The 23,243-nt window shown below is 38.2% G+C and overlaps 1 protein-coding gene across 1 annotated transcript in view; it reads left to right on the top strand.

Moving 5' to 3' along the window:
- Positions 1 to 23,243, top strand: part of LOC126297427 (uncharacterized) — a 479,132-nt gene that overhangs the window by 396,951 nt on the left and 58,938 nt on the right. The window contains exons 15-16 of the mRNA XM_049988246.1: positions 13,265 to 13,582; positions 17,031 to 18,531. Coding sequence (XP_049844203.1) covers positions 13,265 to 13,582; positions 17,031 to 18,531 — 1,819 coding nt within the window. The remainder of the gene's footprint in view (positions 1 to 13,264; positions 13,583 to 17,030; positions 18,532 to 23,243) is intronic.

Raw genomic sequence — 23,243 nt, forward strand, 5'->3', positions numbered from 1 at the left:
TCATTCCTTCAGTTGCTCGATATGATATTTCAGAGCAACTGGACTTCTCATCTACATGTGTCTTTTCACTCTGCCATCACACTTCATATAATATGCACTGAATGGCCCACCTTCAAGTCAAATTACATCTTCATTATGCAGTGTGTTAATCCAACATATCTTTTCATACAGCAGCTCAACAATATTCAAAATATTAAATGGTAACAATTTTAAAAATATTAAATGGTTTCTGTATTACTGATATTTCATGTTAATACTTGGATTTCTCTACTATGCACAACAACAGTCTCATTTGTACTGTATCAACACAGAGAAGCTAGTACAATGATCTTCAGATTGCTCTAGCAGCCACTCATATCTACTGATCAGCCAGCACATCAATTGGAACCCACCACTGTGTTCCTTGAACCACTACATCACACTCCCAGTTTGGTGATATAGTGCATTATGTTGTTGAAAAATGCCACTGCCATTGGGAAACATGATTATCATGAAGGGGTGTAGGTGGTCTGCAACCAGTGTATGATGCTCCTTGGCCATCATCTTGCCTTGCACAAGCTCCACTGGACCCATGGATGCCCATGTGAATGTTCCCCAGAGTATAATAGAGTCACCACCAGCTTGGCTCCATCACGTGGTACAGGTGTCAAATAGCTGTTCACATGGAAGACAGTGAATTTGGGCCCTCCCATTGGCATGATGAAAAAGATATCAGGATTCATCAGACCATACAATACTCTTCGAAAGCACCAATCTCCAGTGACAATGGTCAAGTGCCCATTTCAATTGTGGTTGCTGTTGTCATGGTGTTAACTTTGGCACATGCATGGGTCGTCAGCTGCAGAAGCCCATTGTTAGGAGTGTTCAGTGCACTGTGTGTTCACACACATTTGTACTCTACTCACAATTAAAGTCTGATGTTATTTCTGCTACAGTTTGCCACCTGTCATGTTTAACAATCTCCCAGCCTGCGATGTCTGACATCTGTAATGAGGAATGGCTGCCCAACCCCAAGACATCTGACTGTCCTTTCAACTTGGTTTTGTCATGTAATGAAGACAGTCACCACAGCACTCCTCAAACACCCAACAAGTCATGCATTTTCCAAAATGCTTGTGTCAAGCCTCTGAGCCATCACAATCTGCCATTGGTCAAACTCAGATAGATTGCATCCCTTCTCCATTCTATACACAGATAGCATGATCACTGATGCTACATGCACTGAACGTGTGTCTGACTAAAAGTCATCCCTCACTAGGTGATGCTGCTGTCACCTGGTTGGGTTTATATTGATAGTAGGTCAGTGTTCATAATGTTCTGGCTGATCAGAGTAGCTTTACAGATGAATGATGCTGATAGCTATTCAGAGAGGTACAAGATAATATATTAAGTTCGTTTCTGGTTGACTTTAGCCTTTGCCTTTGAACCTGGGGTACATTCCTCATTAGATTTGTAAGAGCACAGAAGCAGAGTACGCGAACTTTCAGCTCTCAGCACTGCACATGCATCCTAAAACCACTGGTCCTACACACACCGGTTGTTGGCCACAAATACAGCTGGTTGTGCGGAGTAAAAGTGGTTCTTTTCTGTAGGTTGGGGTTGTGTCATTACCAGTAGCAGTTCTTTCATGCCTTGTTCGAGTTAATAGGGGGCCAGGGCTTGGCTCATTAGAGTGTTTGTATGTATCGTGATATGAATAAAGTTGTGTAAATGTAACTGGGCCATGGCTACAAGTACTGACCACCTGCTCACCCTGATGACCCCACAACCCAACACAACTCATCCTGCACCAGATCCCTTATGAAATGTTGTCCGTAGTGGGCTCCTGGCTCCTCAGTGTTCCTTCACCCATCACTATTCCAGGGGAAAGAAGTAAACCTACAGTCTTCCATGGGGCATAACAATGATCCTGGAGTGACTCTGACAAAGTAACTGTAGCAAACTGTGAATACAAGGTGATGCACTCAATTTTATCATGTTTTATACCATATACAGTCGGGCAGCTACTTATGAAAAGTTTAAACAGACACTTGTGCAATGCTACAAGGGGAAAACACACAAAGGCTTTACAAGAAGAAACACCACAGCATGCAAATTTTGTATGGATAATGCATCAATCATTTTGCAGATCACATTCAAAAAGCTAATGCTAACACTTATGAGCTCAGTGAGAATGATTTTCACAGTAAGGTAAAACTGTTTGAAGCTGGACAAAGGACATTAGATACAATTTTTAATGGACTACATGGACTACAGGGTGAAGCCAGTTGAGCAGTAAGACTGACACATTGTGAAACATTTAAAGAAACAATACAAATAGCAGTTTGCTTTATTGAAAAGCTACGGAGACCTCAAATTGATTTCAGACTGGATCCTCTTGTGTTTGAAGCTTACTCAGGAGCCAGTCACCATGAGAACAGGTGGCAAATCACGAGTTCTCATAGGAAAAAAATTCGTCTGCTGTGTGGGCGCAATGGAATGAGACAGAGCATGAAACCGTAAGAAGGGGAACGCAAGCCAAAAGTGGAGATCTGTTAAGGTCATGAGGGACAGAAGGGCCACCACTACTTCTGCCTCCCAAAAAGCAGTAGTTACTGTGAGCTCCACTGATGACTGTTCCAACGGTCAGCTCATTAACGCAATTAACTGTGGACAAAATGGCTATTTCGTAGTTGACATAGGGCTCATATTTCTTTGATGTGGTGCTGTATAGTTAAGGAAGAAAGCTGGTAGCTGTCAAGCAGCGCAGTTAAAGGGTTAAATGGCAACAGGGTGTAAAATTATGGAGAAGGTGTGATTATCTTTGTAATAGCCCAAGATGAATATGTGGCCAAAATGCAAGTGATAAGAAGCAGAGTAAAATGCTATGAAGGTATATTGGGGTTAGATTTCCTGGCAACTAACAATGCTCAGATCAGTGTAACAGAAAGAACAATCCAATTCTGTTATAACTAGAGTTGTGCTTTACCAAACTACGATTCAGCAGTTTCGGGACAATACATAAATGATGTAGTAAATGGTTAGGATTACTGGTAGTATTGGTAGCATTGATAGGGAAAGAAACATAGATGAATGTGTAAAACAGAAAATTGGAGCCAGCAACTTCTCTTTGTTTGTTTGTTTTGCATGTAAATAGACTCATGCATCACTCACAGTTAGTCCATTGAGTATGTTATGTCCTTACAGAATATAAACTGCATTATAAAACAGAATAAAATAAAGACTTGAAGTCTATCGGCAAATTCTTTATTTATTATTGAAATAAGAGTTTGAGATTTACTTCCTAAAAATAATGTCATTTAAATGCTATCCAGCATACCTATGCCACTCATTTAAATGATGAGCAAAATTTTGCATGGCAGCTTGGCATGTAGACACTGGGATGGCTGCCACTTCAGTATGGATATTTTCTTTCTGTTGCTCCATAGAAGTCAGATTATTGACATTCACTTTATATTTGACATATCCCTATAAGAAAAAATCCATGGGCTCAAATCTCAACTGTGTGTGTGTGTGTGGGGGGGGGGGGGGGGGGGGGGCGGCAATTTATGTCAACTTTCCTGCAGATCAATTTGCCAGGGAAAATTTCACGAACTCGCAGTAGTAGATGCATTTGGATGTGTGTACTGTGGCTCTGTCTTGCTGAAACTGTGTTCTTTGGCTATAACCAAAAAACTTTTTGCAATTCAGGCACCAAAAAGTCATTTAACATCGTCACATGACATTCCAAATTCACTGTAAGTGCACAATCGCACTCTTCCTCGAAAAAGTAGGGGGCCAACTATTCCTCATGCCGACATTGCAGCCCATACAGTAACTTTTCTAATTAAATGAAGGGGTGTCTCTCATGCTTCTGTTTAGGGTTTTGTTGCACTCCAGTAATGGCAATTTTGCTTATTGATGTGAACATAAGCCTTGTCAGAAAACAAGGGGACACTCAGTCAACACCTTTAACAAACTGCAGCCTATATCCAGCATCCTGAGGCTTTAATTCTGGTACAATTGGATTTTTTAAGGGTGCAGTTTAAGGTCATTTTGCTGAATTCAGTACAGTGATGATCTATGCACATTTAAATAGCTTTCACTCTTATGAATGCATTCACCAGTTCTTGATGTCTTAGGTCATGTGGTTTTTAATTTGACCAGTGTTTAACTGGTCTCCTCAAATGTTGTGATTCACTTCCTGATAAGGGGAACCCTTGGAGCATCATTTACATTATGCAATCCATGATCACTGCAAAATTTCCTCAGTGCTACAGTCACTGAATCACCATTTTTGTAAAATTCTCACACACAAAATGTGCAGTCCACTCCCAAGAAGCACTCCATATTAACTGAATTCCTAAAGGAGCTCTTGAAATATAAACTTCCTTTTCAGACACCCTGAGAATAAAAATTAGTTGATTGCGTAACTTCAGAACTTTTATGTAATCAAAGCAATTACTTTTGATGCAACTACAGTTTACATGCACAAACATTAAAAAATGTAAATAATTATTGTTGTTATTTTGTACACAATAGAAAATTCTTCATCATGATCAAAAGCAACAATTTCTTTGTATTATTGATAAATATGAAAATTCTTCATGAATAATGGAGATATGTTTTATGTAAGTTTGACAAAGTATTGAAGTGATGTTCGATATATTTTTGTTTTGTGGGTTTATCTTAATTATATATATATATATATATATATATATATTTCCCCCCCCCCCCCCCCCCCCCCCACAGCATACCTCTGTCTCATGTTAGAGATCAACAGTTCTCAAATGAAACCTGAATTGGACATTGACAGTTCTAGTTTTGCTATAACTCCTGTTTATTTTTAAGTAACTTGTAGAACAAAACAATATTATAAAAAGGATGGTTGCTACTAACCATATAGCAGAGATGCTGAGTTGCAGATAGGCACAACAAAAAGACTGTCAGCTCATTTTGTGACAGTCTTTTTGTTGTACCTATCTGTGACTCAGCTTCTCTGTGCTATATGGTGAGTAGCAACTATCCTGTTCACATTATTGTTACATTCCATCCTGGATTTTCCATTATGTAGAACAAAAATATTTCTTAGGTTACACAGCCCTATATATGAGGTTCATTCAAATGAAACCTGGTCAGTGCATGTACCTTCGCCTTAGACATAAGGTGGCACCATGTAACTGTGGGGATGGTGGCGCCATCTATTGGTAGAGAGACTGGCATGCTTGGACCATTTAATGTTGCATAGAGCCAGTCTGATTTCACGTCGAAGAGAAGGTGATCACACAAGTTATCGTTGATTACCGAACATGCGGGCGGTTAAACAGGAACAACAAAGAGTGATTCAATTTCTGACGGTGGAGGGAGTTGGAAGCCATGAAATGTATCGATGGATGAAGGCTGTGTATGTTGAGTACAATCTGAGTTGTTTAAGTGTTGTGGAATGGTGCATATGATTCCTTGAGGGCTGCGAGTCACTGAAAGACAATGCTCATCCTGGACAGGCTCATCGTGTCATCACACTGGATATGGTTGCGGATGTGAATGCTTTAGTCTTGGACAACTGCAGCATCACCATGATGAGATACATCGGTTGCTGGGTGTTAGCATGGGCACCGCCCACACCATAATGCATCAACACTTGAACTTTTAAAAAATCTGTGCACAGTGGGTTCCCCACCAACTGACTGCTGAACTGTACAATACTCAAATGGCACTGTCTTTGAGTCACCTGCAACGTTATCATGAGGAGGAATATGGCTTTCTGTCACATATTTTCACAGGTGAAGAAACATGGTGTCACCATTTTGAACCAGAAAACAAGCATCAGAGCAAGCAAGGGAAACATGCCACTTCACCACCTCCAAACAAATCAAAGGCTGTGCACACCAGTTCTGGTAAGGTCATGATGTCCTTCTCTTTTGACCACAAGGATCCACTGCTTGTCGAGTTCCTGGAACAGGGAACCACCATCAGTGCCCCATGTTAGACAAGCCAGCAAGTCAAAACACTGAGGCATGTTGTCCAATGCTGTTATCCGCCTGCACTATAATGCCCGCCCACACACAGCCAATGTGGTGAAGCCAACATTGCAGCTGTTTTGGTGGGAAAAGCTGGAACATGCACCATACAGTCCCAACCTTTCACCATATGGCTTTCATGTGTTTGGACCTCTAAAAACAGCTATTTGCAGACATTGATTTGCAACGAATGATGAAGTGCGTGACTGGGTCCAGGCCTGGATCTGACAGCAGCCTACTAGCTTCTTCAAGGATAGAATTGATCAGCTAGGGTCACAATGGGATAACTGCACCAACAGTTTTAGTGACTATTTTTGAGTATGTGTGCTGTGTATAACTATATTTTTGAGTTAATAAAATCATCACCATTACTTTACACTAGTGACTGGGTTTCATTTGAATCCCCCTTATCTATCTCCACTCAGTTTATAGATGGTTCACCACTTCTGGGTTCTAGGGGAATTTAATAAGAACCTATTCCATACATAAACAATGTGATTCTTATGAGGTAACACCCAACAGGTATGCATCACACCTAACATACTGGTAATGCAAGTACGAACTTAACTGATTAAGGCTACTAGGAGAACTACCATAGTCTATGCTTACTTATGACAGTCTGTGGTACCCTACAGTTCTTTTACCCCTCTAGTCATTATGTTTATGGTTGCAAAGGGATTTATATAGGTCAGACTCAAAGGAATGTTAGTGTCATTGAAGTAATGCACAAACCAAGTAGCGACACAGTTGTGCCATTCTTAGTCGACGTACATTTGACTGAACATGAGCACATCCCCTGGTAACAGGAAAAACCCTGTGTATTGATGTGAAAGTGTTGAAGTGCAAGGGAAGTAATTTGTTGTTAACAGAGCAACCAGTAAACAGCGACTTGCTAGACCAGAGGCAAGAACTGTAAATGTCACTAAAGAAGAACCAAGCGGGAAACTACAAGTTCCAGTAAGTGCTGCCAATATGGGTAATGCAGAAGCATAACTACCACAATGAACTATTGTTACTGCTCAACCTGAAGGGCCCCAGCAGTAGATTGACTAGGTGGTCCTTACATTTAAGTGAAAACCAATTCAAGGTAGTTCTACACAGCAATGTGGATGGCAAAACAGAGAAATTAACAAATGTTCAAGAGGATCTCATGCAGTGTCAGTCCTGGAAACAAGATCCTAAATTTGAAGCTGTTGATGATATATGGTACTAGACCACAGCTAAAGTACCTCTGCAAGAAGTCCCAGAAACAGTCCCTGTCCAATGTGCTGAAACTGTGGCACATGTCTTCTCCTTCAAAGAACTGTTCAACTTCCTTGACTGAATTATCTGCTTAACGATAGCAATTGTATTCCTACTACCAGTTGAGTGATGTTGATGCCATTATGGTGAACAATGAATTAACTCTGTTTGTCACCATCCCCTTAATTGACTCTAAGCATCACTTTGAAGTTTACCATTGTTCACTTATTCAGAATTCTGGGTGCCATTTCGTACCTTTATTCAATAACATCTTAATAAGCCAGGACCAAGGAAATAGCTTTGTCACAAACTGCTTTACATAATTATGAACATTGTTACATTTCTATTTATTTTAGATGACACTTAAATATTCTAATCACTTTGAGACATAATGTATTATTCTTTAAGTGAAAATGTAAATAACATGAAGTTATTACAGTTAGTAGCTCGATAAAATATAAATAGGCTATGTGGGTGGTGTAAGTCAGTAGTTTACAATACTTAACTTGGGATCTGCTCATTCCCATGGAGATCTTGCTGATTGCTGGATTAACATGTTATGTATAATCAGTATTTAATGTGAAATAAGAACCAGGTATCATTAATACATCTCATTGCAGATTTATTGCACTCAGTGACATACATATTGTGTCACAAAACCTCTTATCAACAGTGAGCCCCACCTCTCAAAACTCAATTGTTTATATACATATTTCATGATAATAGTAATGTTGTTAGTACAGCTTTTATGAGTTGCAATTAAAAATTACCACCTCCTATTAGTTTAACATACAGATGGAAATGTTACAATTGGCATTATTCAATTTGTATAAGCAGAATGGCCAAATATTGTTTTTATCACATGAAATTAAATCAAATATGCAATATAAACAATGCTTTTTACTGTTATGTTAATTACACAGTAAAAAAATTAGGTAAAGCTTTCCTATCAATTTTCAATGTTTAATTAAACAGCCTTTTTGCAGTGTTAAAAAAAGTTATAATGTTTAAATAGAAAGTAAGTTTTAGTCATTTGTTTATAGCTTCTGCTTGACAGTAATTCACAAAATTCATAACTATTTGAGGAAAATTAGTGATTATTGTTACTACCTACATCATACAGATGAATAATAGCTGTACACAAGATAAGCTATACCCTGAAGTATTTTGGTTGATAATTGAAAATGAACAACTCATTAAAATGTGATTTCATTATGTGCTAATTACAACAGAATGTGACAGTTTCAGATGTTCCTACCAAATGATTGAACTTTATAGCTTTGATATGTTAGTAAGATACATTCATTTGTATACTATAGTATCCACAAGTTAGTGATTACAAATACTGACATTTTAATTATCTTGTTAATTGGAATGTGGGCAGTTGCTTATTCTGTAATTATCTTGTTAACTGGAATGTTGCTGGTTTTGTAGTCCTCAATGAGATCAAATGTATGGCATTGGATCATTCAGTATGTTATCGAAGCTGATCTATTATGTTTGAGCACGCAAACAAACTTCTTTGCCTGCAAATATAGTATTTTATAACAGCTGTGTGTACAGCTGTGAGAAAGATCTCTTCATGAATGTTAAGTCTTAGGACTACTGTCCCGAGAAACAGAAAACACTAACTCAACCTTTCCTGAAATGTTTCATAGTTGGTATCAGCTACTCTTTCAACTCAACAACTGACCTAACTTTCATGTACCACAAATATAACTCTCCCTTTATAAAAATAAATAAATAAATAAATAATGCAGGGAGCAGTCTTTTGGTAGCTGTAGAAAACTGTGAACTGTCAAGTGACTTTTTCCAGACACCCCAAATTTCCCAGTACACTTTATATGCAGAAAGCAAATTATCCCTAACTCTGATTTCTACTGTATTCCACAACAATACTTATTTATTTCAGTCACTGAGTTCATTCAAGATTAGTTTAAGTGGAACAGATGAACTGTACAACCAAATAGTACAAGTGATAAACACTAATCATAATGATGTGAATTTATTTCATGCTTTTATCAGTATTGACAAGTATCAACAAGCTTTGCAGAGTCCCATTACATTTAAGCCTTCATTTGGGTTAACACCTCCTTCCTTAATCATTTTGTTATGTTAAATCACCTTTGGTTTCTTCTGGTTAAAGCAGTCAATGTCCCCTACGCCTCACAAGCTCAAACTTGTTCGTGCAGGTGACACTGTAGTTGACTTGTTGCCTATTATGAATGAAGTGCAATGAGCCAGCTGCATAAGTGCACCACCCTTTTTCACAATATTAGAATTAATACAGCAGAGAATTGTTCTTAACTTAATCAGTCTGGTAACTCATCTTTATTGGGGAAGGTGGTGTAAGAGAACGGAAGTAGATTACGTGGAGGCAGCAACCCTCCCCCATGATGGATGAGATGTTGAACTCTAAAAAATGATAAGACACTACTATCATGCATTTTACAAGTTAACACATGATTTCCTTGTGAAAGCAGTAAACTGTGATCATGTATTGAAAAGTGACGGGGTGTTGTAGTACTTCTTTCATTACTGCCTACAACTCTCCACTACTCTGAGATCTCTAAGTAAACTTTAATTGTGAAGTATGCTTTATGTATGAAGAATGTTTTAGCTGCCTTTTTAAACAGATCTATTTTAGTGATCTTTTTCATTTCCTTTCACAATTTATTATACAATTCTGTTACCAGATAGAAAGTGCTATTTTGCATTTTTGGTTTAGTTTTTCTGTGTAAATGTAAGTCCAAACTGGCTCTTCTTATCTGATTGTGTACAGAACTGTTTGTGAAGTACTTAGTAATGTTTTCCCTGATATGTATTACAGATTGATAGATGTACTTCCTTGGTGCACTAAGTATGCCCAATTTTTTAAATAGCTCTTTATAATGAGCCTGACTACTACTTCTAGTTATTATTCTTATGACCCTTTTCACAGTTTAATAACAGTGTCCATGTTATATGACATTGGTGCCCAGAAAAAAATCTCTTAGCTAAGAACTGAGTGCACGTAGGCATAGTATGTCACCACAAAACTAATACTAAGAAACCTAAGATCATAACATGCCAATGACATTCTTTTTACCAGTATCTTGTGCTTGTTACAAAGACCATAGATTTATCATCTATGGTTAAAATGACAAGGTTGTGTCCTCTCTTTATGCTTATGTGCATATTGTTTGTTTTCTTCAAGTTCAACATTAATTTATCACATATAGTCCAATTCTGAGAGTTTCGTTTGCATTCCCTAACAGGAGTTCTGATGTCTTATCAATGACCATAATGTTGGTGTCATCTGCAAAGAGAACTTTTTCTCTGCTTTTTATACTGTCTGGAAAGTCACTAACATACACTATGTGATCAAAAGTGTTTGGACACCTGGCTGAAAATGACTTACAAGTTCATGGCACCCTCCATCGGCAATGCTGGAATTCAGTATGGTGTTGGCCCACACTTAGCCTTGATGACAGCTTCCACTCTTGCAAGCATACATTCAATCAGATGCTGGAAGGCAGCCCATTCTTCACGGAGTGCCGCACTAACAAGAGGTATTGATGTTGGTTGGTGAGGCTGGAATGAAGTTGGCGTTCCAAAACATCCCAAAGGTGTTCTATAGGATTCAGGTCAGGACTCTGTGCAGGCCAGTCCATTACAGGGATGTTATTGTCATGTAACCACTCCACCACGGGCCATGCGTTATGAACAGGAGCTCAATCATTTTGAAAGATGCAGTCGCTACACCCGAAGTGCTCTTCAACAGTGGGAAGCAGAAGGTGCTTAAAACATCAATTTAGGCCTGTGCTGTGATAGTGCCATGCAAAACAGCAAGGGGTGAAAGCCCCCTCCATGAAAATCATGAACACACCATAACACCAACACCTCCGAATTTTACTGTTGGCACTACCCACGCTGGCATATGACGTTCCCAGGCATTCACCATACCCTCACCCTGTCATTGGATCGCCACATTGTGTACCATGATTCATCGTGCCACACAAGATTTTTCCACTGTTCAGTCATCCAATGTTTACGCTCCTTACACCAAGTGACGCGTCGTTTGTGATTTACTGGTGTGATGTGTGGCTTATGAGCAGCTGCTCGACCATGAAATCCAAGTTTTCTCACCTCCCACCTAACTGTCATAGCACTTGCAGTGGATCCTTATGCAGTTTGGAATTCCTGTGTGATGGTCTGGATAGATGTCTGACTATTACACATTACGACCCGCTTCAGCTGTTGGCGGTCTCTGTCAGTCAACAGATGAGGTTGGTCAGTATACTTTTGTGCTGTATGGATCCCTTCATGTTTCCGCTTCACTATCACATTGGAAACAGTGGACCTAGGGATGATTAGGAGTGTGAAAATCTCATGTACGGCGTATGGCACAAGTGACACCCAATCACCTGACCACGATTGAAGTCTGTGAGTTCTGTGGAGTGCCCCACTCTGCTCTGTCACAATGTCTAATGACTACTGAGGTCACTGATATGGAGTACCTGGCAGTAGGTGGCAGCACAGTGCACCTAATATGACAGACTTATGTTTTTGGTGGTGTCTAGATACTTTAGATCACATAGTGTATATACATTAAGAACAGTACTGGATAAAATATACAACTCTGAGGAACACCTATGTTTATATGTTTTTTGTAGACAATTACTTTACTAAAAAATTCGGTGTCAGCAGATATATGAACCATCTCCATCTTTTGCACTTTGTTTACCCTCCTGTACCCAGTTTTCCAGGTAAGATTGGAACCACTCATTCTGCTGTTCATCTTATACCTAGCACGTCTAGCTTCTTTAGTACTATTTTATCGTCAACAGAGTCAAAAGCCTTGAAACAGTCTACAAATATGCCTGTAGCGCAGTCACTTTTGTCAAGAGCGTCAAGTACAATTTTTGGGAACTCACTAATGGGTGATACTGCACTTCTTCCACATGTGGAAACCAAACTCTGATTAATTAAAAAGTTTGTATTTATTTATGTAATGTATTGGTCTCTCTTGCAATTATTTCAATTATTTTTGAGAATGAAGATAATAGTGAAACTGATCAGTAGTTTTCAGTGCTTTCCACACTACCTTTTTTAGTAATGGCTCATCTCGTGCATACGTTAGGTACTCTGGGAAAATAATCTGAAGTAAGGGACTCATTTATTATATTTGTTAATGGGGCTTGTATGCTGTCTACGCATGCCATCGGAACAGAGACAGTAACCTTATCTATGCCTATAGACTTCTTATTTTTGTTGTTGGATTGACTTCCTGACTTCAAGCTCTGTTGTGGGAAACATCACTGTGCTTGCTGCCTGAGCCACTGTGTGTGCTACATGTGTTTTAGGAAGATTTTTGTGCAGCTTCTCTGCAATACCAGAGAAATAATAATTTCCAAAATTTGCAAATTTCTGAGGACATTATGTTGTTGTTCTCCCATCTTTGATTTGTATGTTACTATACTTGTGGCTACCTATTCCATTTTGTTTTGTTTTGTTTTGTAACATTCCATATTAACTTGCTTTTATTCTCTACTTTTTTTTGCAAGCAGTATCCTCCTGTATAATTTTTCATACCGGTGATAGCAATCTGGGAACCATGGATTAGTTTAGTGATTTGGTAAAGAACTGAGAAATTTAACTCTCTGAGAGGACTTTCTAATACCTGTTGGGGCTGGTTTAAGGCCCAAGCAACACAATCTGCTGCTTGGGTCACAAAGCTGAGAGGGGTACCATAGGTGCCACATCTGTAAGATTTCTATACAGGCCATATCACAATTAGTAGTTGCTGCTTTGGGTACCATGCTGAGAGAGGTTAACATACTGGCCCTGAATACCCGCAGTTATCCACCTGTTTTCCTTAGGTGCTGCTGATGAAGAAGCAGCTCCAATACCATTATCAGATGATCCCTAGATGAATAAATAAATATAAAGTTATTATTTACTTTTGCTCACAGGTACTTATCTTATTTGAGTGTTTATTCTGTTCTATGACTAAAGTCTAAATATATATGTATATATTACAGGCCTTCTACAAGAGAACCGTTGATAGAGGAATCAGTTGAAGATGATGATAAGAAGATTTTAAGCAGTAGTGAAGAAGATGATGGTCTGGAAGAAGATGAGGAGTACATTGATGAGGATGAAACGCCAGAAGTAAAGTCTGATGTGAAAGTGCCTTTCAAAGAGTACATTACGATACAAAGAAGTCGGCCAGTCACAGCCCCCACAGATGATACAGAGCAGTCAGGCTACCAACAGCCAAGCTCGGGTGTGCAAGAATATTCGTCACCTCCAAGAACTAGATTGACAACTACACCTATTACAGAAAGTAGCTCTCCAAGGTATTTACTTGGTCACTAATCTTTCATCCATATTAACATTAATGTCTACAGCTTTCCTGACATCTTGATTTTCCCCTTACAGATATACCATATGTATAAAGTCAAAGTTTAAGTGCAGTGAACAAGGCTGGTTAGATTGAATCTTCAAAAACAAACAGGCAGGGAGATGTCTCATATGGTGTGGTAATTATGGACAAGTGCCTCTAATAGTTTGCAGCATGCTTTTTTGGCATATTCATTGCTCCCAGTTATTTTCTAGAACTCTGAGGTCAGCAGAGCAGTGGGATTATCCTGTATTGTGCCTCTCTGTCTCAGTACTGGAGATGTGATGCAGCTGGCAATGTTCTACTGCTGAAGCTCTACAAACCCAATGTTTTTGTAGAATAGCTCAGTTACAGCACAGTTTCTAGGCAGCTGATGTGTTAGCTCCCCATGTCTCAACCACTATATTTGGCTTCTGTTATTCTATGACTTTGCATATGTCTAGTAATTTGGTAATGATATTCATATATTGCTGCTCTGTCCAATTTGATGACCATTTACATTAAATAAAACTTTTTTTACTTTCCTTTACCCTTCTTCATATATTGTCTGACATAAACCATTTTTGACAGTGGTCCTGCCATGTGCAGTCCAAGTAACATTCATTATTCATTGTTTTACATGGGTGTTAATGCCAATAAATTTTCTATCAAAATTAGTAGCAATGATTAGACTGTTTTTGAATCCAAAACTGTATCACCTGATGACTGCAAAGGCTGAACCTGAATAATTGCTTCACTCACTATGTACTTCAGCTCTTTCCATGATACTAATTTATGGGCAAAGTATAGCTTGGAGTTCTCTCTCCAAAACCTCAAACATTTCCTTCATCCTGAACATTGCTGACCTAATTCTGTATTTTCTCATAAAAATTTTTAGTTCAATTTTTAAAGTATACCTTATCATTTTTTCTCACTTCACTTGCCTAGTTTCTTTTACCACATTCCACCACCCTTTCATGTACCTGCTCCAGTAGTTAATTATCTCAGCTTACCTTACCTCCAGTACCATGTAAGTGGTTCATGTAGGACTCAACTGCTATTACTGGCAACCTTTCCATTGCCCAGTCTATGTTTCTGCTATAACTTTACCTAATTTCCTTTTCTCACCTATATGCGGACTTTTCAGTAGTTTTCTGTTTTCTTTCCTGCATCATTTAACATCTTGTGGTCCGACCATCACCATCTCAATCATAATTTATTTGATTCTTTTCTACTTCACACTGCTATAACTTCCTTGATTGCTGTGTGGTTCTTTAGTGGATACAGGAGCAAAGAACTGATGCTATTCACAAACAGAGAATCAGATATTAATTTCTCTACATCCAATATTAAATAGCAAAAATAATACGTAAATATTAAATAGTAAAAATATTACATAACTTTATTGCATAGTTGCAGTGTCAGTTCCAAACAGTAGCTTTGAATGTTGAAATATATACAGATACAAAAGATTTATAAATCTATCACTCTTCAAAACAATTTCTATTCAGAATATATCAAGCCCTGGCCACTATCAAAGTCTGTAAATGCTATTCAACTGGCAAACACACAATATGTGGCTTAGTGCATAAAAGTTTGAACTCAAGTTCACTCACCACTGGGGCTCCAGAGAGGGAATGCTAGCATCTCATTGATAGTGGCATAATCATTCATGACAGTGCCCTCATTCTGTGGTGGCAGCTGTAGGAAATGGGGTGGCATAACTGGTGGTGTGCATATTTGAAAGTGTGGCCAAATGGTTGGTGCCCGATACTGCACATATGTTGAAGGTTGTATTTTTCTTCAGAAATGACAGTGTGCCTTTTCTATCACTGCTAATTTCATCTTTCAACTTGTGATGTATGTTAGTTAAAAAAAAAAAAAAAAGCTTCCTTCATTTCAACGGATGTTGGTCCTGGTGATTTAATGTTAAAGGATGTGCCTGGAAACTGAGTGACTATGGGATTAAATCATGGTTGGCCCACAGACATTTTCAGCTTGGCCTTAATCTAACCTTACCTCACTAAACTGTAGGTCCCCTTTCCCTGGCTAGATAGTTTGGGTATTTTAGGGACTAGCACATTGACACAATGAAGTCCAGTTCAAAGACTTGAACTTTACTGTTGATCCACACCCAAAAAAAAAACTCAGTAGTGTTAAAGGAAGAGGGTATTCAGCACTTTTAAATGTTGATTGTTGTTGTCTGAAACTTGGTGACAATCATTGGAAAAAGAGAGTGTTGCAGTAGACTGCAACAGATACCATGAGAAGAAGGATACATTCACTCAAATGCACTTGGCTGAGATGGCAAAATATTTTATATAGCACTCTTGTTGCATTATTGAAGATAATGAACTACATGTCACACCAGATGCTGACACTAAGTTTTTCACTATAATGGCGGGAATATTAAGCCAATAAAAGAAATTCTAAACCTTTTAGTTATTTTTAAAAGAAAACAATTACTTTACAGTGCTTAAAGTATATTTGTATATTTAAATTCAGCTGTTACTTAGAATTTTTGCAAGTCAGAAAACAACAAAAAATATGAAAAAAGATTACAAAATTATTCAGGTAATTATCATTCAGTGGAGCTTCATGCTGTTGACCACAACTTGCTTGATTTCAATGGCTGCTTCACAACCTGTGCCATCTGAATGCTTCCCCTAGCACCAGATTTTCCAAAATATGTGGAGAGGAGTTACACACACAACAGTTCCTTTGTTTTTGTAATCCTACTGGCTTCATTCTCTGCTATCCCCTGCATCCACACCCTCAACCTAACAGTCTCTCCTTTGTCTGTTCCATCACCCCCACCCAATCAACTCCACAATGCCATCATGATTGTGCACTGCACAAACTCACCTGCACCCTTGCATCACATTCCTGTGTCATGCACATGCTGCTGCCTCCCTCCGACTTGTCAGCCACCCTTCCCAAACCCTCTTTCCTCCCTCTTTTCTCCCTTCACCCACTCTACCTGACACAATCCAAGTACATGTTTCAAGATACTGTCTTCAGTCGTGACATAGTCAGTGTGTGTGTGTGTGTGTGTGTGTGTGTGTGTGTGTGTGTGTGTGTGTGTGTGTGTGTGTGCGTGTGTGTGTGTGCGGCATGCACAAAAAAGGATTAATCCAAAAGCCAGTGAAGTTTCCATTCTTTTTTGTGTGCCTGTTGATCACTAAACATCTCCACTACTTGGTAAGTTGCCACCTTCACTCCTAAATTAGATACAGTCTGTTAGAAATTTTCATGTGTTTCCTTTTATTATTTTTATTGTTTCTCAGAATTCCTATCTTTTTGTCAGGATACTGTTTATATCAGCAACTGTGTGCGTTTTTTTTTTTTTTTTTGACTTTATGTGTGAAACATTACATGTATAAAAATTTCAGTTTTGATACTAACACAGTACTTAAAATTTTCAGATATGTCACCATCAGTAGAGTCAGATCTACCACAGAATCGAACACAATCAATTTTGAAGATGGGAGTAACAGGGATATTAGCTCTCTTCTGAATTCAGATGATAGCACAGCTGCTGGAAGACTTGAGCAAATACAGTCAAACGTTCAGACTACAACACCTTTTACCCCACCAAGTACAGCTTCTGATGAGCTCAAAGTGCAAAATAGACAGAATTATTTCCAGCATTCCACAAAACGTGCTAATATTCTGACAGCCTCAAGCCCAGCTATATTTGAGTCAGCCGAGCAAACCACCAAGTTTGCTGAAGAGGATGGCAACATCCCTGTTAGTTCAGATAATCCAGTAAGTGCTTTTAGTGCAACAATTTCCAATACAGAAGAGTCAACTACAAAATCATTCAGGCAGTTTAAAGTGAGGCCCACTGTGGTTACGACAACCCTTGTCCCAGACACTTCTTCAGAAACTACAACAAGAACGAGGATCAGACCTGGCTCAGATAGGAGGAGATTTCGTCCCAAAGCTGAAACTACAACGAGTTCTTCAGAGTCATCAATAGAGTCCACTGAGACAGTGAAGGGCCAACAAAGAAGGTTTCAACTGAAGACAGAAGCGACCACAGTTTCTGAAGCTACAGAGAAACCTAGACCTAGATTTCGTCCTAAGTCTGAAACTACAACAGGTGCTCCAACCACAGAAAATAGGAGGAGACCACAAAATATCTCAGAAATAGGCACTGAAGAAAATTCTGACACTCTAAGAAGTTCACAAAGTAAAACAGAAATTTCTGAAGAAGGTGTGACAGAAAGATTGAGACGATTCCGTCCCAGAACTGAATCTTCTCGCGAGACTGAAGTAGACGCAGACGTGGCTCAGGGGAGCACAACTACTGAACAGCTGACATCTGTCACTGGAGGAGCACTGAAGCCCAAGTTGTCAAGCTCACAAGCTACTGCTGCCACGGAGTCACTAGGGCTAGGTGTTACTTCAGCGAATACTGCAGAAACATCAAAAAAGAGAGAGAACAATAACATTTTACAAGATGATGAATCTTTGTCATCATCATCATCATCATCATTATCATCATCATCATCATCATCATCATCATCATCATCATCATTGTCTACCATAAAAACTACTAGTCCTATAACTGCAGATGAAGAAAGTACTGAAAGGTCTGCAGAACACGAAGTCATATCAACATCTCATATTTCGACAGAGAAAGTAATGACTATACCAGGCACAAAAGACCCAGCAACAGATTACTCCTCTAGGTACAGAGATTTCAGTACAGTCCCTCCTACAGATCTGCTGTCAACCTTACAGTATTCAACAGTGGACGAAAAGGAACCTGTTCTCAGTACTTCGCAACACTTACTGCAGACTGGAATAGCGGAAGTTACTTCTAGCCAAGCTTTTAGTACTACTGAGACAGTTTCAGAATACTCCAGGAGCACTAGTGACAGAGGAAGTGACACAGAAAAAACATCAGTTCCAGTTTCAGTAAGTAAAGCTCTGACTGGTCAATTTCTTTTTGATAAAAATAATTTGGGGTTTTTAATATATAATGTTATTACTATGATGATAGTCAGATTGATGTCTTATAGTAATATAAACTGAATTCAAACTTAAGAAGTTACAATATGCTGCAACTTAGATATGTTCCAAAGATAAGGTACCTATCTGTGTGTGTTGTTTCCTAATTACATCTCTTTGTGTTCCATAACTTTTATGTAAGGAATGAAAGTCAGTGTCATGCCGAAATTCAGCTCAAAGTAGCTTTTTCGTAGATGGTTCTACAGAATCCTGAATGCTGTAATTCTATCTGAAAAGTAGGGGCCTGTGGGGGAGGAGATTTATGGTGAGGGGGAGGAGAGGACAAAGATGACCCAAGAAGTATACGTCACATCCTGGGAAGTCTCAGGCTGAACTTGAACTTTTGACTGTCTCACAGTCTAGTGACATTTGTTGATACTTCCTCCACAACAGATCTTATCAGCGTAACTAATTCTTACAATCACAATTACATTTCAGTCTAATTCCCTAGGTTTCATTTTATTTATCAGCATTTTGTTCCTACTTAATTTTGTTGTATCATCTGAATGTTCACAACTTTCTTTTGAACTGATTAAATGTGGTAATCTAGTTTATGAACAGAGATCAAAACGTTCATTTTCAAACCATAAATATTTACATATAACAGAGCATACTCTTTTAACATGTAGGCTACTTAAGCAGAAACTACTCTACCTGAAAACAATCTTGTGGTCCAAATTGAAATTTTGGTGACTGGAATTTACCATCATTATCATCTTCATTTCGAGGATTAGGCTGTTGCCTGTTTGGAACTCAATAACAAAATTATTTTCATCTTTTTTGAGTCCTTCCAATATCTCTTTCCTCACTTGGCTTGTTGTTCAGGATCTTGTGGGAATTCTGTGACCTGGCATTCTCATGAGCTGTTGTCTCCAATCTTCATGATACTTTTGAATTTTTTCATTCATATTGAAAATACTTAATTCTGCTCTAATATCTTCATTTTTTATCATGTCTCTACTTCATCTTTCAAAGGAACATCATCTCTGCTTTTAGAATTTTATTTTATTGGTTTTTCTTTGTGGTAGCCCAGGTACCACCATCATGTTATAGAATTTCATGATGGTCTGTTTTTGCACTTTATGGCCCAATCTTGTGCTAATGGTATGACAGACAGCTTGAAAGTTGTGTCTCTGGTTTGAGTGCTTTAACAAAGTCCAGAGCTGTGCTGGTAGTAGCATAGCTACTGGCAGGGTCACCCAAACTGAAGTGGTCTTGACTGAGGAGCCAGACAGAGAGTGTCCCAAAACGTAGGACCAACCAAGGTGGCACAGTGGTTAGCATATTGGGCTTGCAATTGGGAGGACGACGGTTAAAACCCATGTCCAGCCATCCTGATGTAGGTTTTCAGTGATTTCCCTAAATTGCTTCCAACAAATGGCAGGATGGTTCCTTTGTAAGGACACGGTCGACGTCCTTCCCTAATCTGGTGGGACCAATGACTTTGCTCCTTGGTCCCCTTCTCCAAATCAACCAACCAACCAAAAAGTAAGGCAAGGAGGGCTCTAGAGGTGTGGTGAAGCCACCTTCCCTAAGGGAGACACCCCAATAGAAAATCAGGCAGGTCGTGATGCCTAGACTGGACCATAATAGAACAGAAAATTGAATTGTGTGGGGCACAGGTCTTAGACACCATAAGCATTCAATAAAACAATCTTGTCAATCATATTTCCAAACAGACTACTGCTGCTTGTCAAACATGAACACTGTCTTCTCAGATACTATATGTAGCAGGTATAGACTTGTACATCTACTGTCAATCTTTTTGCAGTAAAGTAGAGGATCCACAAATCATTTCACAATAACTAACAGTGCCACATACAGAAATAATTAATTGGTAACAATGATATGCTTAAAGAATATAGATCACAAAATGATGAAATTTTTGTGAGGTTATTAAGCTTATCAGACTGTTTGTATTTAGCCTACTGGCTACTGGTTTTGGTACACAGTACCATCCTCAGGCTATCCTATGATCAAAAACTTCCAGTACCTACTTAGAACAATAATGCAAGAGAAATTTACAAAATATATTCTCACTGTGATAGCAAAACATATAGTTAGCACATTATCCCTGACATACACTCATCATGCTTGCTTCCCTCTGTATGCTCGATTTCTTTTCAATAAAAATAAGTTTGTGTTTTTAATATATGATGCTGTTATTATGTTGATGGCCAGATCTGTGTTTTATAATGATATAAATCAAATAAAAATGGTAAATGTAAACATGGCTACAAGGATTTACTACTTTGCTTTTGACATTTTATTAAATGGGAACTATTTTATTCTTAGTTTTGTTATATAATTTTTTTAATTTCATAACTTATGTTATTTTTTATATATCTTTTACATTGTGTGGCAGAATTTGCATTGACCTTTACTTTTACTATTTGCCACACTTACTTGGGAAGCAAGCATTATGACTGCATGCCAGGGGTAATGCATTAGCTATACATTTTAAGATTGTGATGTGTATCATATGTTGCTATCATAATGAAGAAATATTTTGTAAATTTCTCTTGGGTTATTATTCAAACTATGTACTGGAACATTTTGGTCCTGGGATGGCTTGAAGATGGTACTATGTACTGAAACCAGTAACCAGTAGGCAGTAGGCTAAATACAAAATTGCGACTACAGACTAAAGCATATATATTTCTTATCAGAATGTGATGTATAATGAAACTGGAATGGCACAACTAATTTTTCATCAAATGTGTTATACATATTATGTTCAGCAAATTATTTATAAATTGCCACATTGAAATGTTCTACTTGCTGTTATGTAGAAAACCAAATAACCCAGAGTGAAGAATAATATTGTGTCTTTACCATATGTAAATTCTTATTGCAAGCTAGTTAAAAAAAAACCTGGGAAACTGGAGTGTTACTGTGTACCAGGAGCAGAATGTAATGCTGGTTCCTAGTTTTTATGAGTGAAAGTCAGACATTTCTTTCTACTCCCACCTCCTTTCTCCTCTCATTATTTGGCAGTAAAACTATAAACCAACCTGACCCTGGTAATTTAGGTTTAAAAATTCACCATCTCAGTAAAATGATTGTTGTATCGGTTGTCTTTCAATTTTCAACCGTCCCCCCCCTCCCCCTCCTCCTCTCCTCCTCCTCCTCACCCGCCACAAGGAGGAAGGGAAGAATAGACCAAAAAACTTTTAAGTGACACCCTGCCAAAAAAAAAAAAAAAAAAAAAAAAAAAAAAAAAAAAAAAAAAAATTTTTGCTAAAGTAATCAAGAAATATCATGTTGTAATATATAGAGATCTAAATGCAAGCATTGGTTATCAGCCAACACTGTAAGTTGTTAACACTTTTGGAGAACAGGGAATTTATGATAATGGATGAGAGCTGAGGCAGTTTGCCACATACAATCAGTTAAAAACAGGCAGGCAACTCATTCTTCAGGAAAACTGATTCATATAAATATATGTGGTCAGCTCAAGGCTTAAAATTCATAATAGGTAACTTTATAATGAATTCAAAATGAGAAATCAAATACAATATGTAAGAGTTTACAGAGAAATAGGCATAGGTCTGCATTCAGATCATTTTGTGGTAGTAGGAATTAAAACATCAATAACAAATGGGAAAAATTCTATACAAAGGGACCCAATTATTCAGAAGAAATATTCAAAGTATATTTATTGTTGGAGGAAAGAATCAGAAAGCTTTACCAACATAGATTACAGCAATATCTACTAAGCACTCTGACAGCTTATGATAGAGAGACTGATTTGAATAACATTAAAGGCTGTGTACAAAACCAGCCTTTCATCCAGTTGGAAGAAAGAATAAATTGATGGTGGCCAGTTATCATGTGCTAGTGTGCTACAGTGCACTTTAAGCATCACACTAAAGTTATGCTATTTTTAATGTGTGCCAGAAATTTCACTAAAATTACACAATTTCTCCTTATATGTGAGCTGGTATACAAATAAAATGGACAGAAAAATGTTTTTTAACTATCTCTGCGATAGCTAGAACCAATTGTCAAGTGCTGACATGACGATCAGCCACACTACAATCAGCTCTGGGATGGGATGCAGCCATTTTTGACTGTGCATGTTATGATGTGATGTCACCATTCCAGCACCATGAGTGCTATATTAATCACACCACCAGGGCAGTATATTTCTTTGAAAGTGTGTGTAACAAGTTGTGCAAGCATAGAGTATGAGAGATTCTTGAGGAGCAGTTGACATAACGGTACCAGGCCAAGAGGTCATGCACACTGACTGGCAGTTTGCTGGCTCAGGTTAATTCTGTCTACTAATCGCAGTTTTTAAAAAAATTAATTTTATTCCTCAAAATATTAAATGATTAATTATAACATTTAAATGCATTTATACTGTACAATTTATGTATGTAAAATTAATATATTCAATTTAGTTATGGTTACTACCCTTGTAAGTTAGAAGGCTATTGACGGTGGTAACAAGAGAGAGTGTATGAGGAAATTTAGTGTGAAAGTACGAGGTCTATTCAAAAAATTACAGAACTTTGTCCACAGAATTTTTCTACCCTTACCTTTTACTTATTGTGCATGGTCTCCTTTGAAATACTCTTCTCCACAATTAATACACTGCTGTCAATACCATTTCC

This window comes from Schistocerca gregaria, chromosome X (assembly GCF_023897955.1).
Source record: "Schistocerca gregaria isolate iqSchGreg1 chromosome X, iqSchGreg1.2, whole genome shotgun sequence".
NCBI classification, from domain to species: Eukaryota; Metazoa; Arthropoda; class Insecta; order Orthoptera; family Acrididae; genus Schistocerca; species Schistocerca gregaria.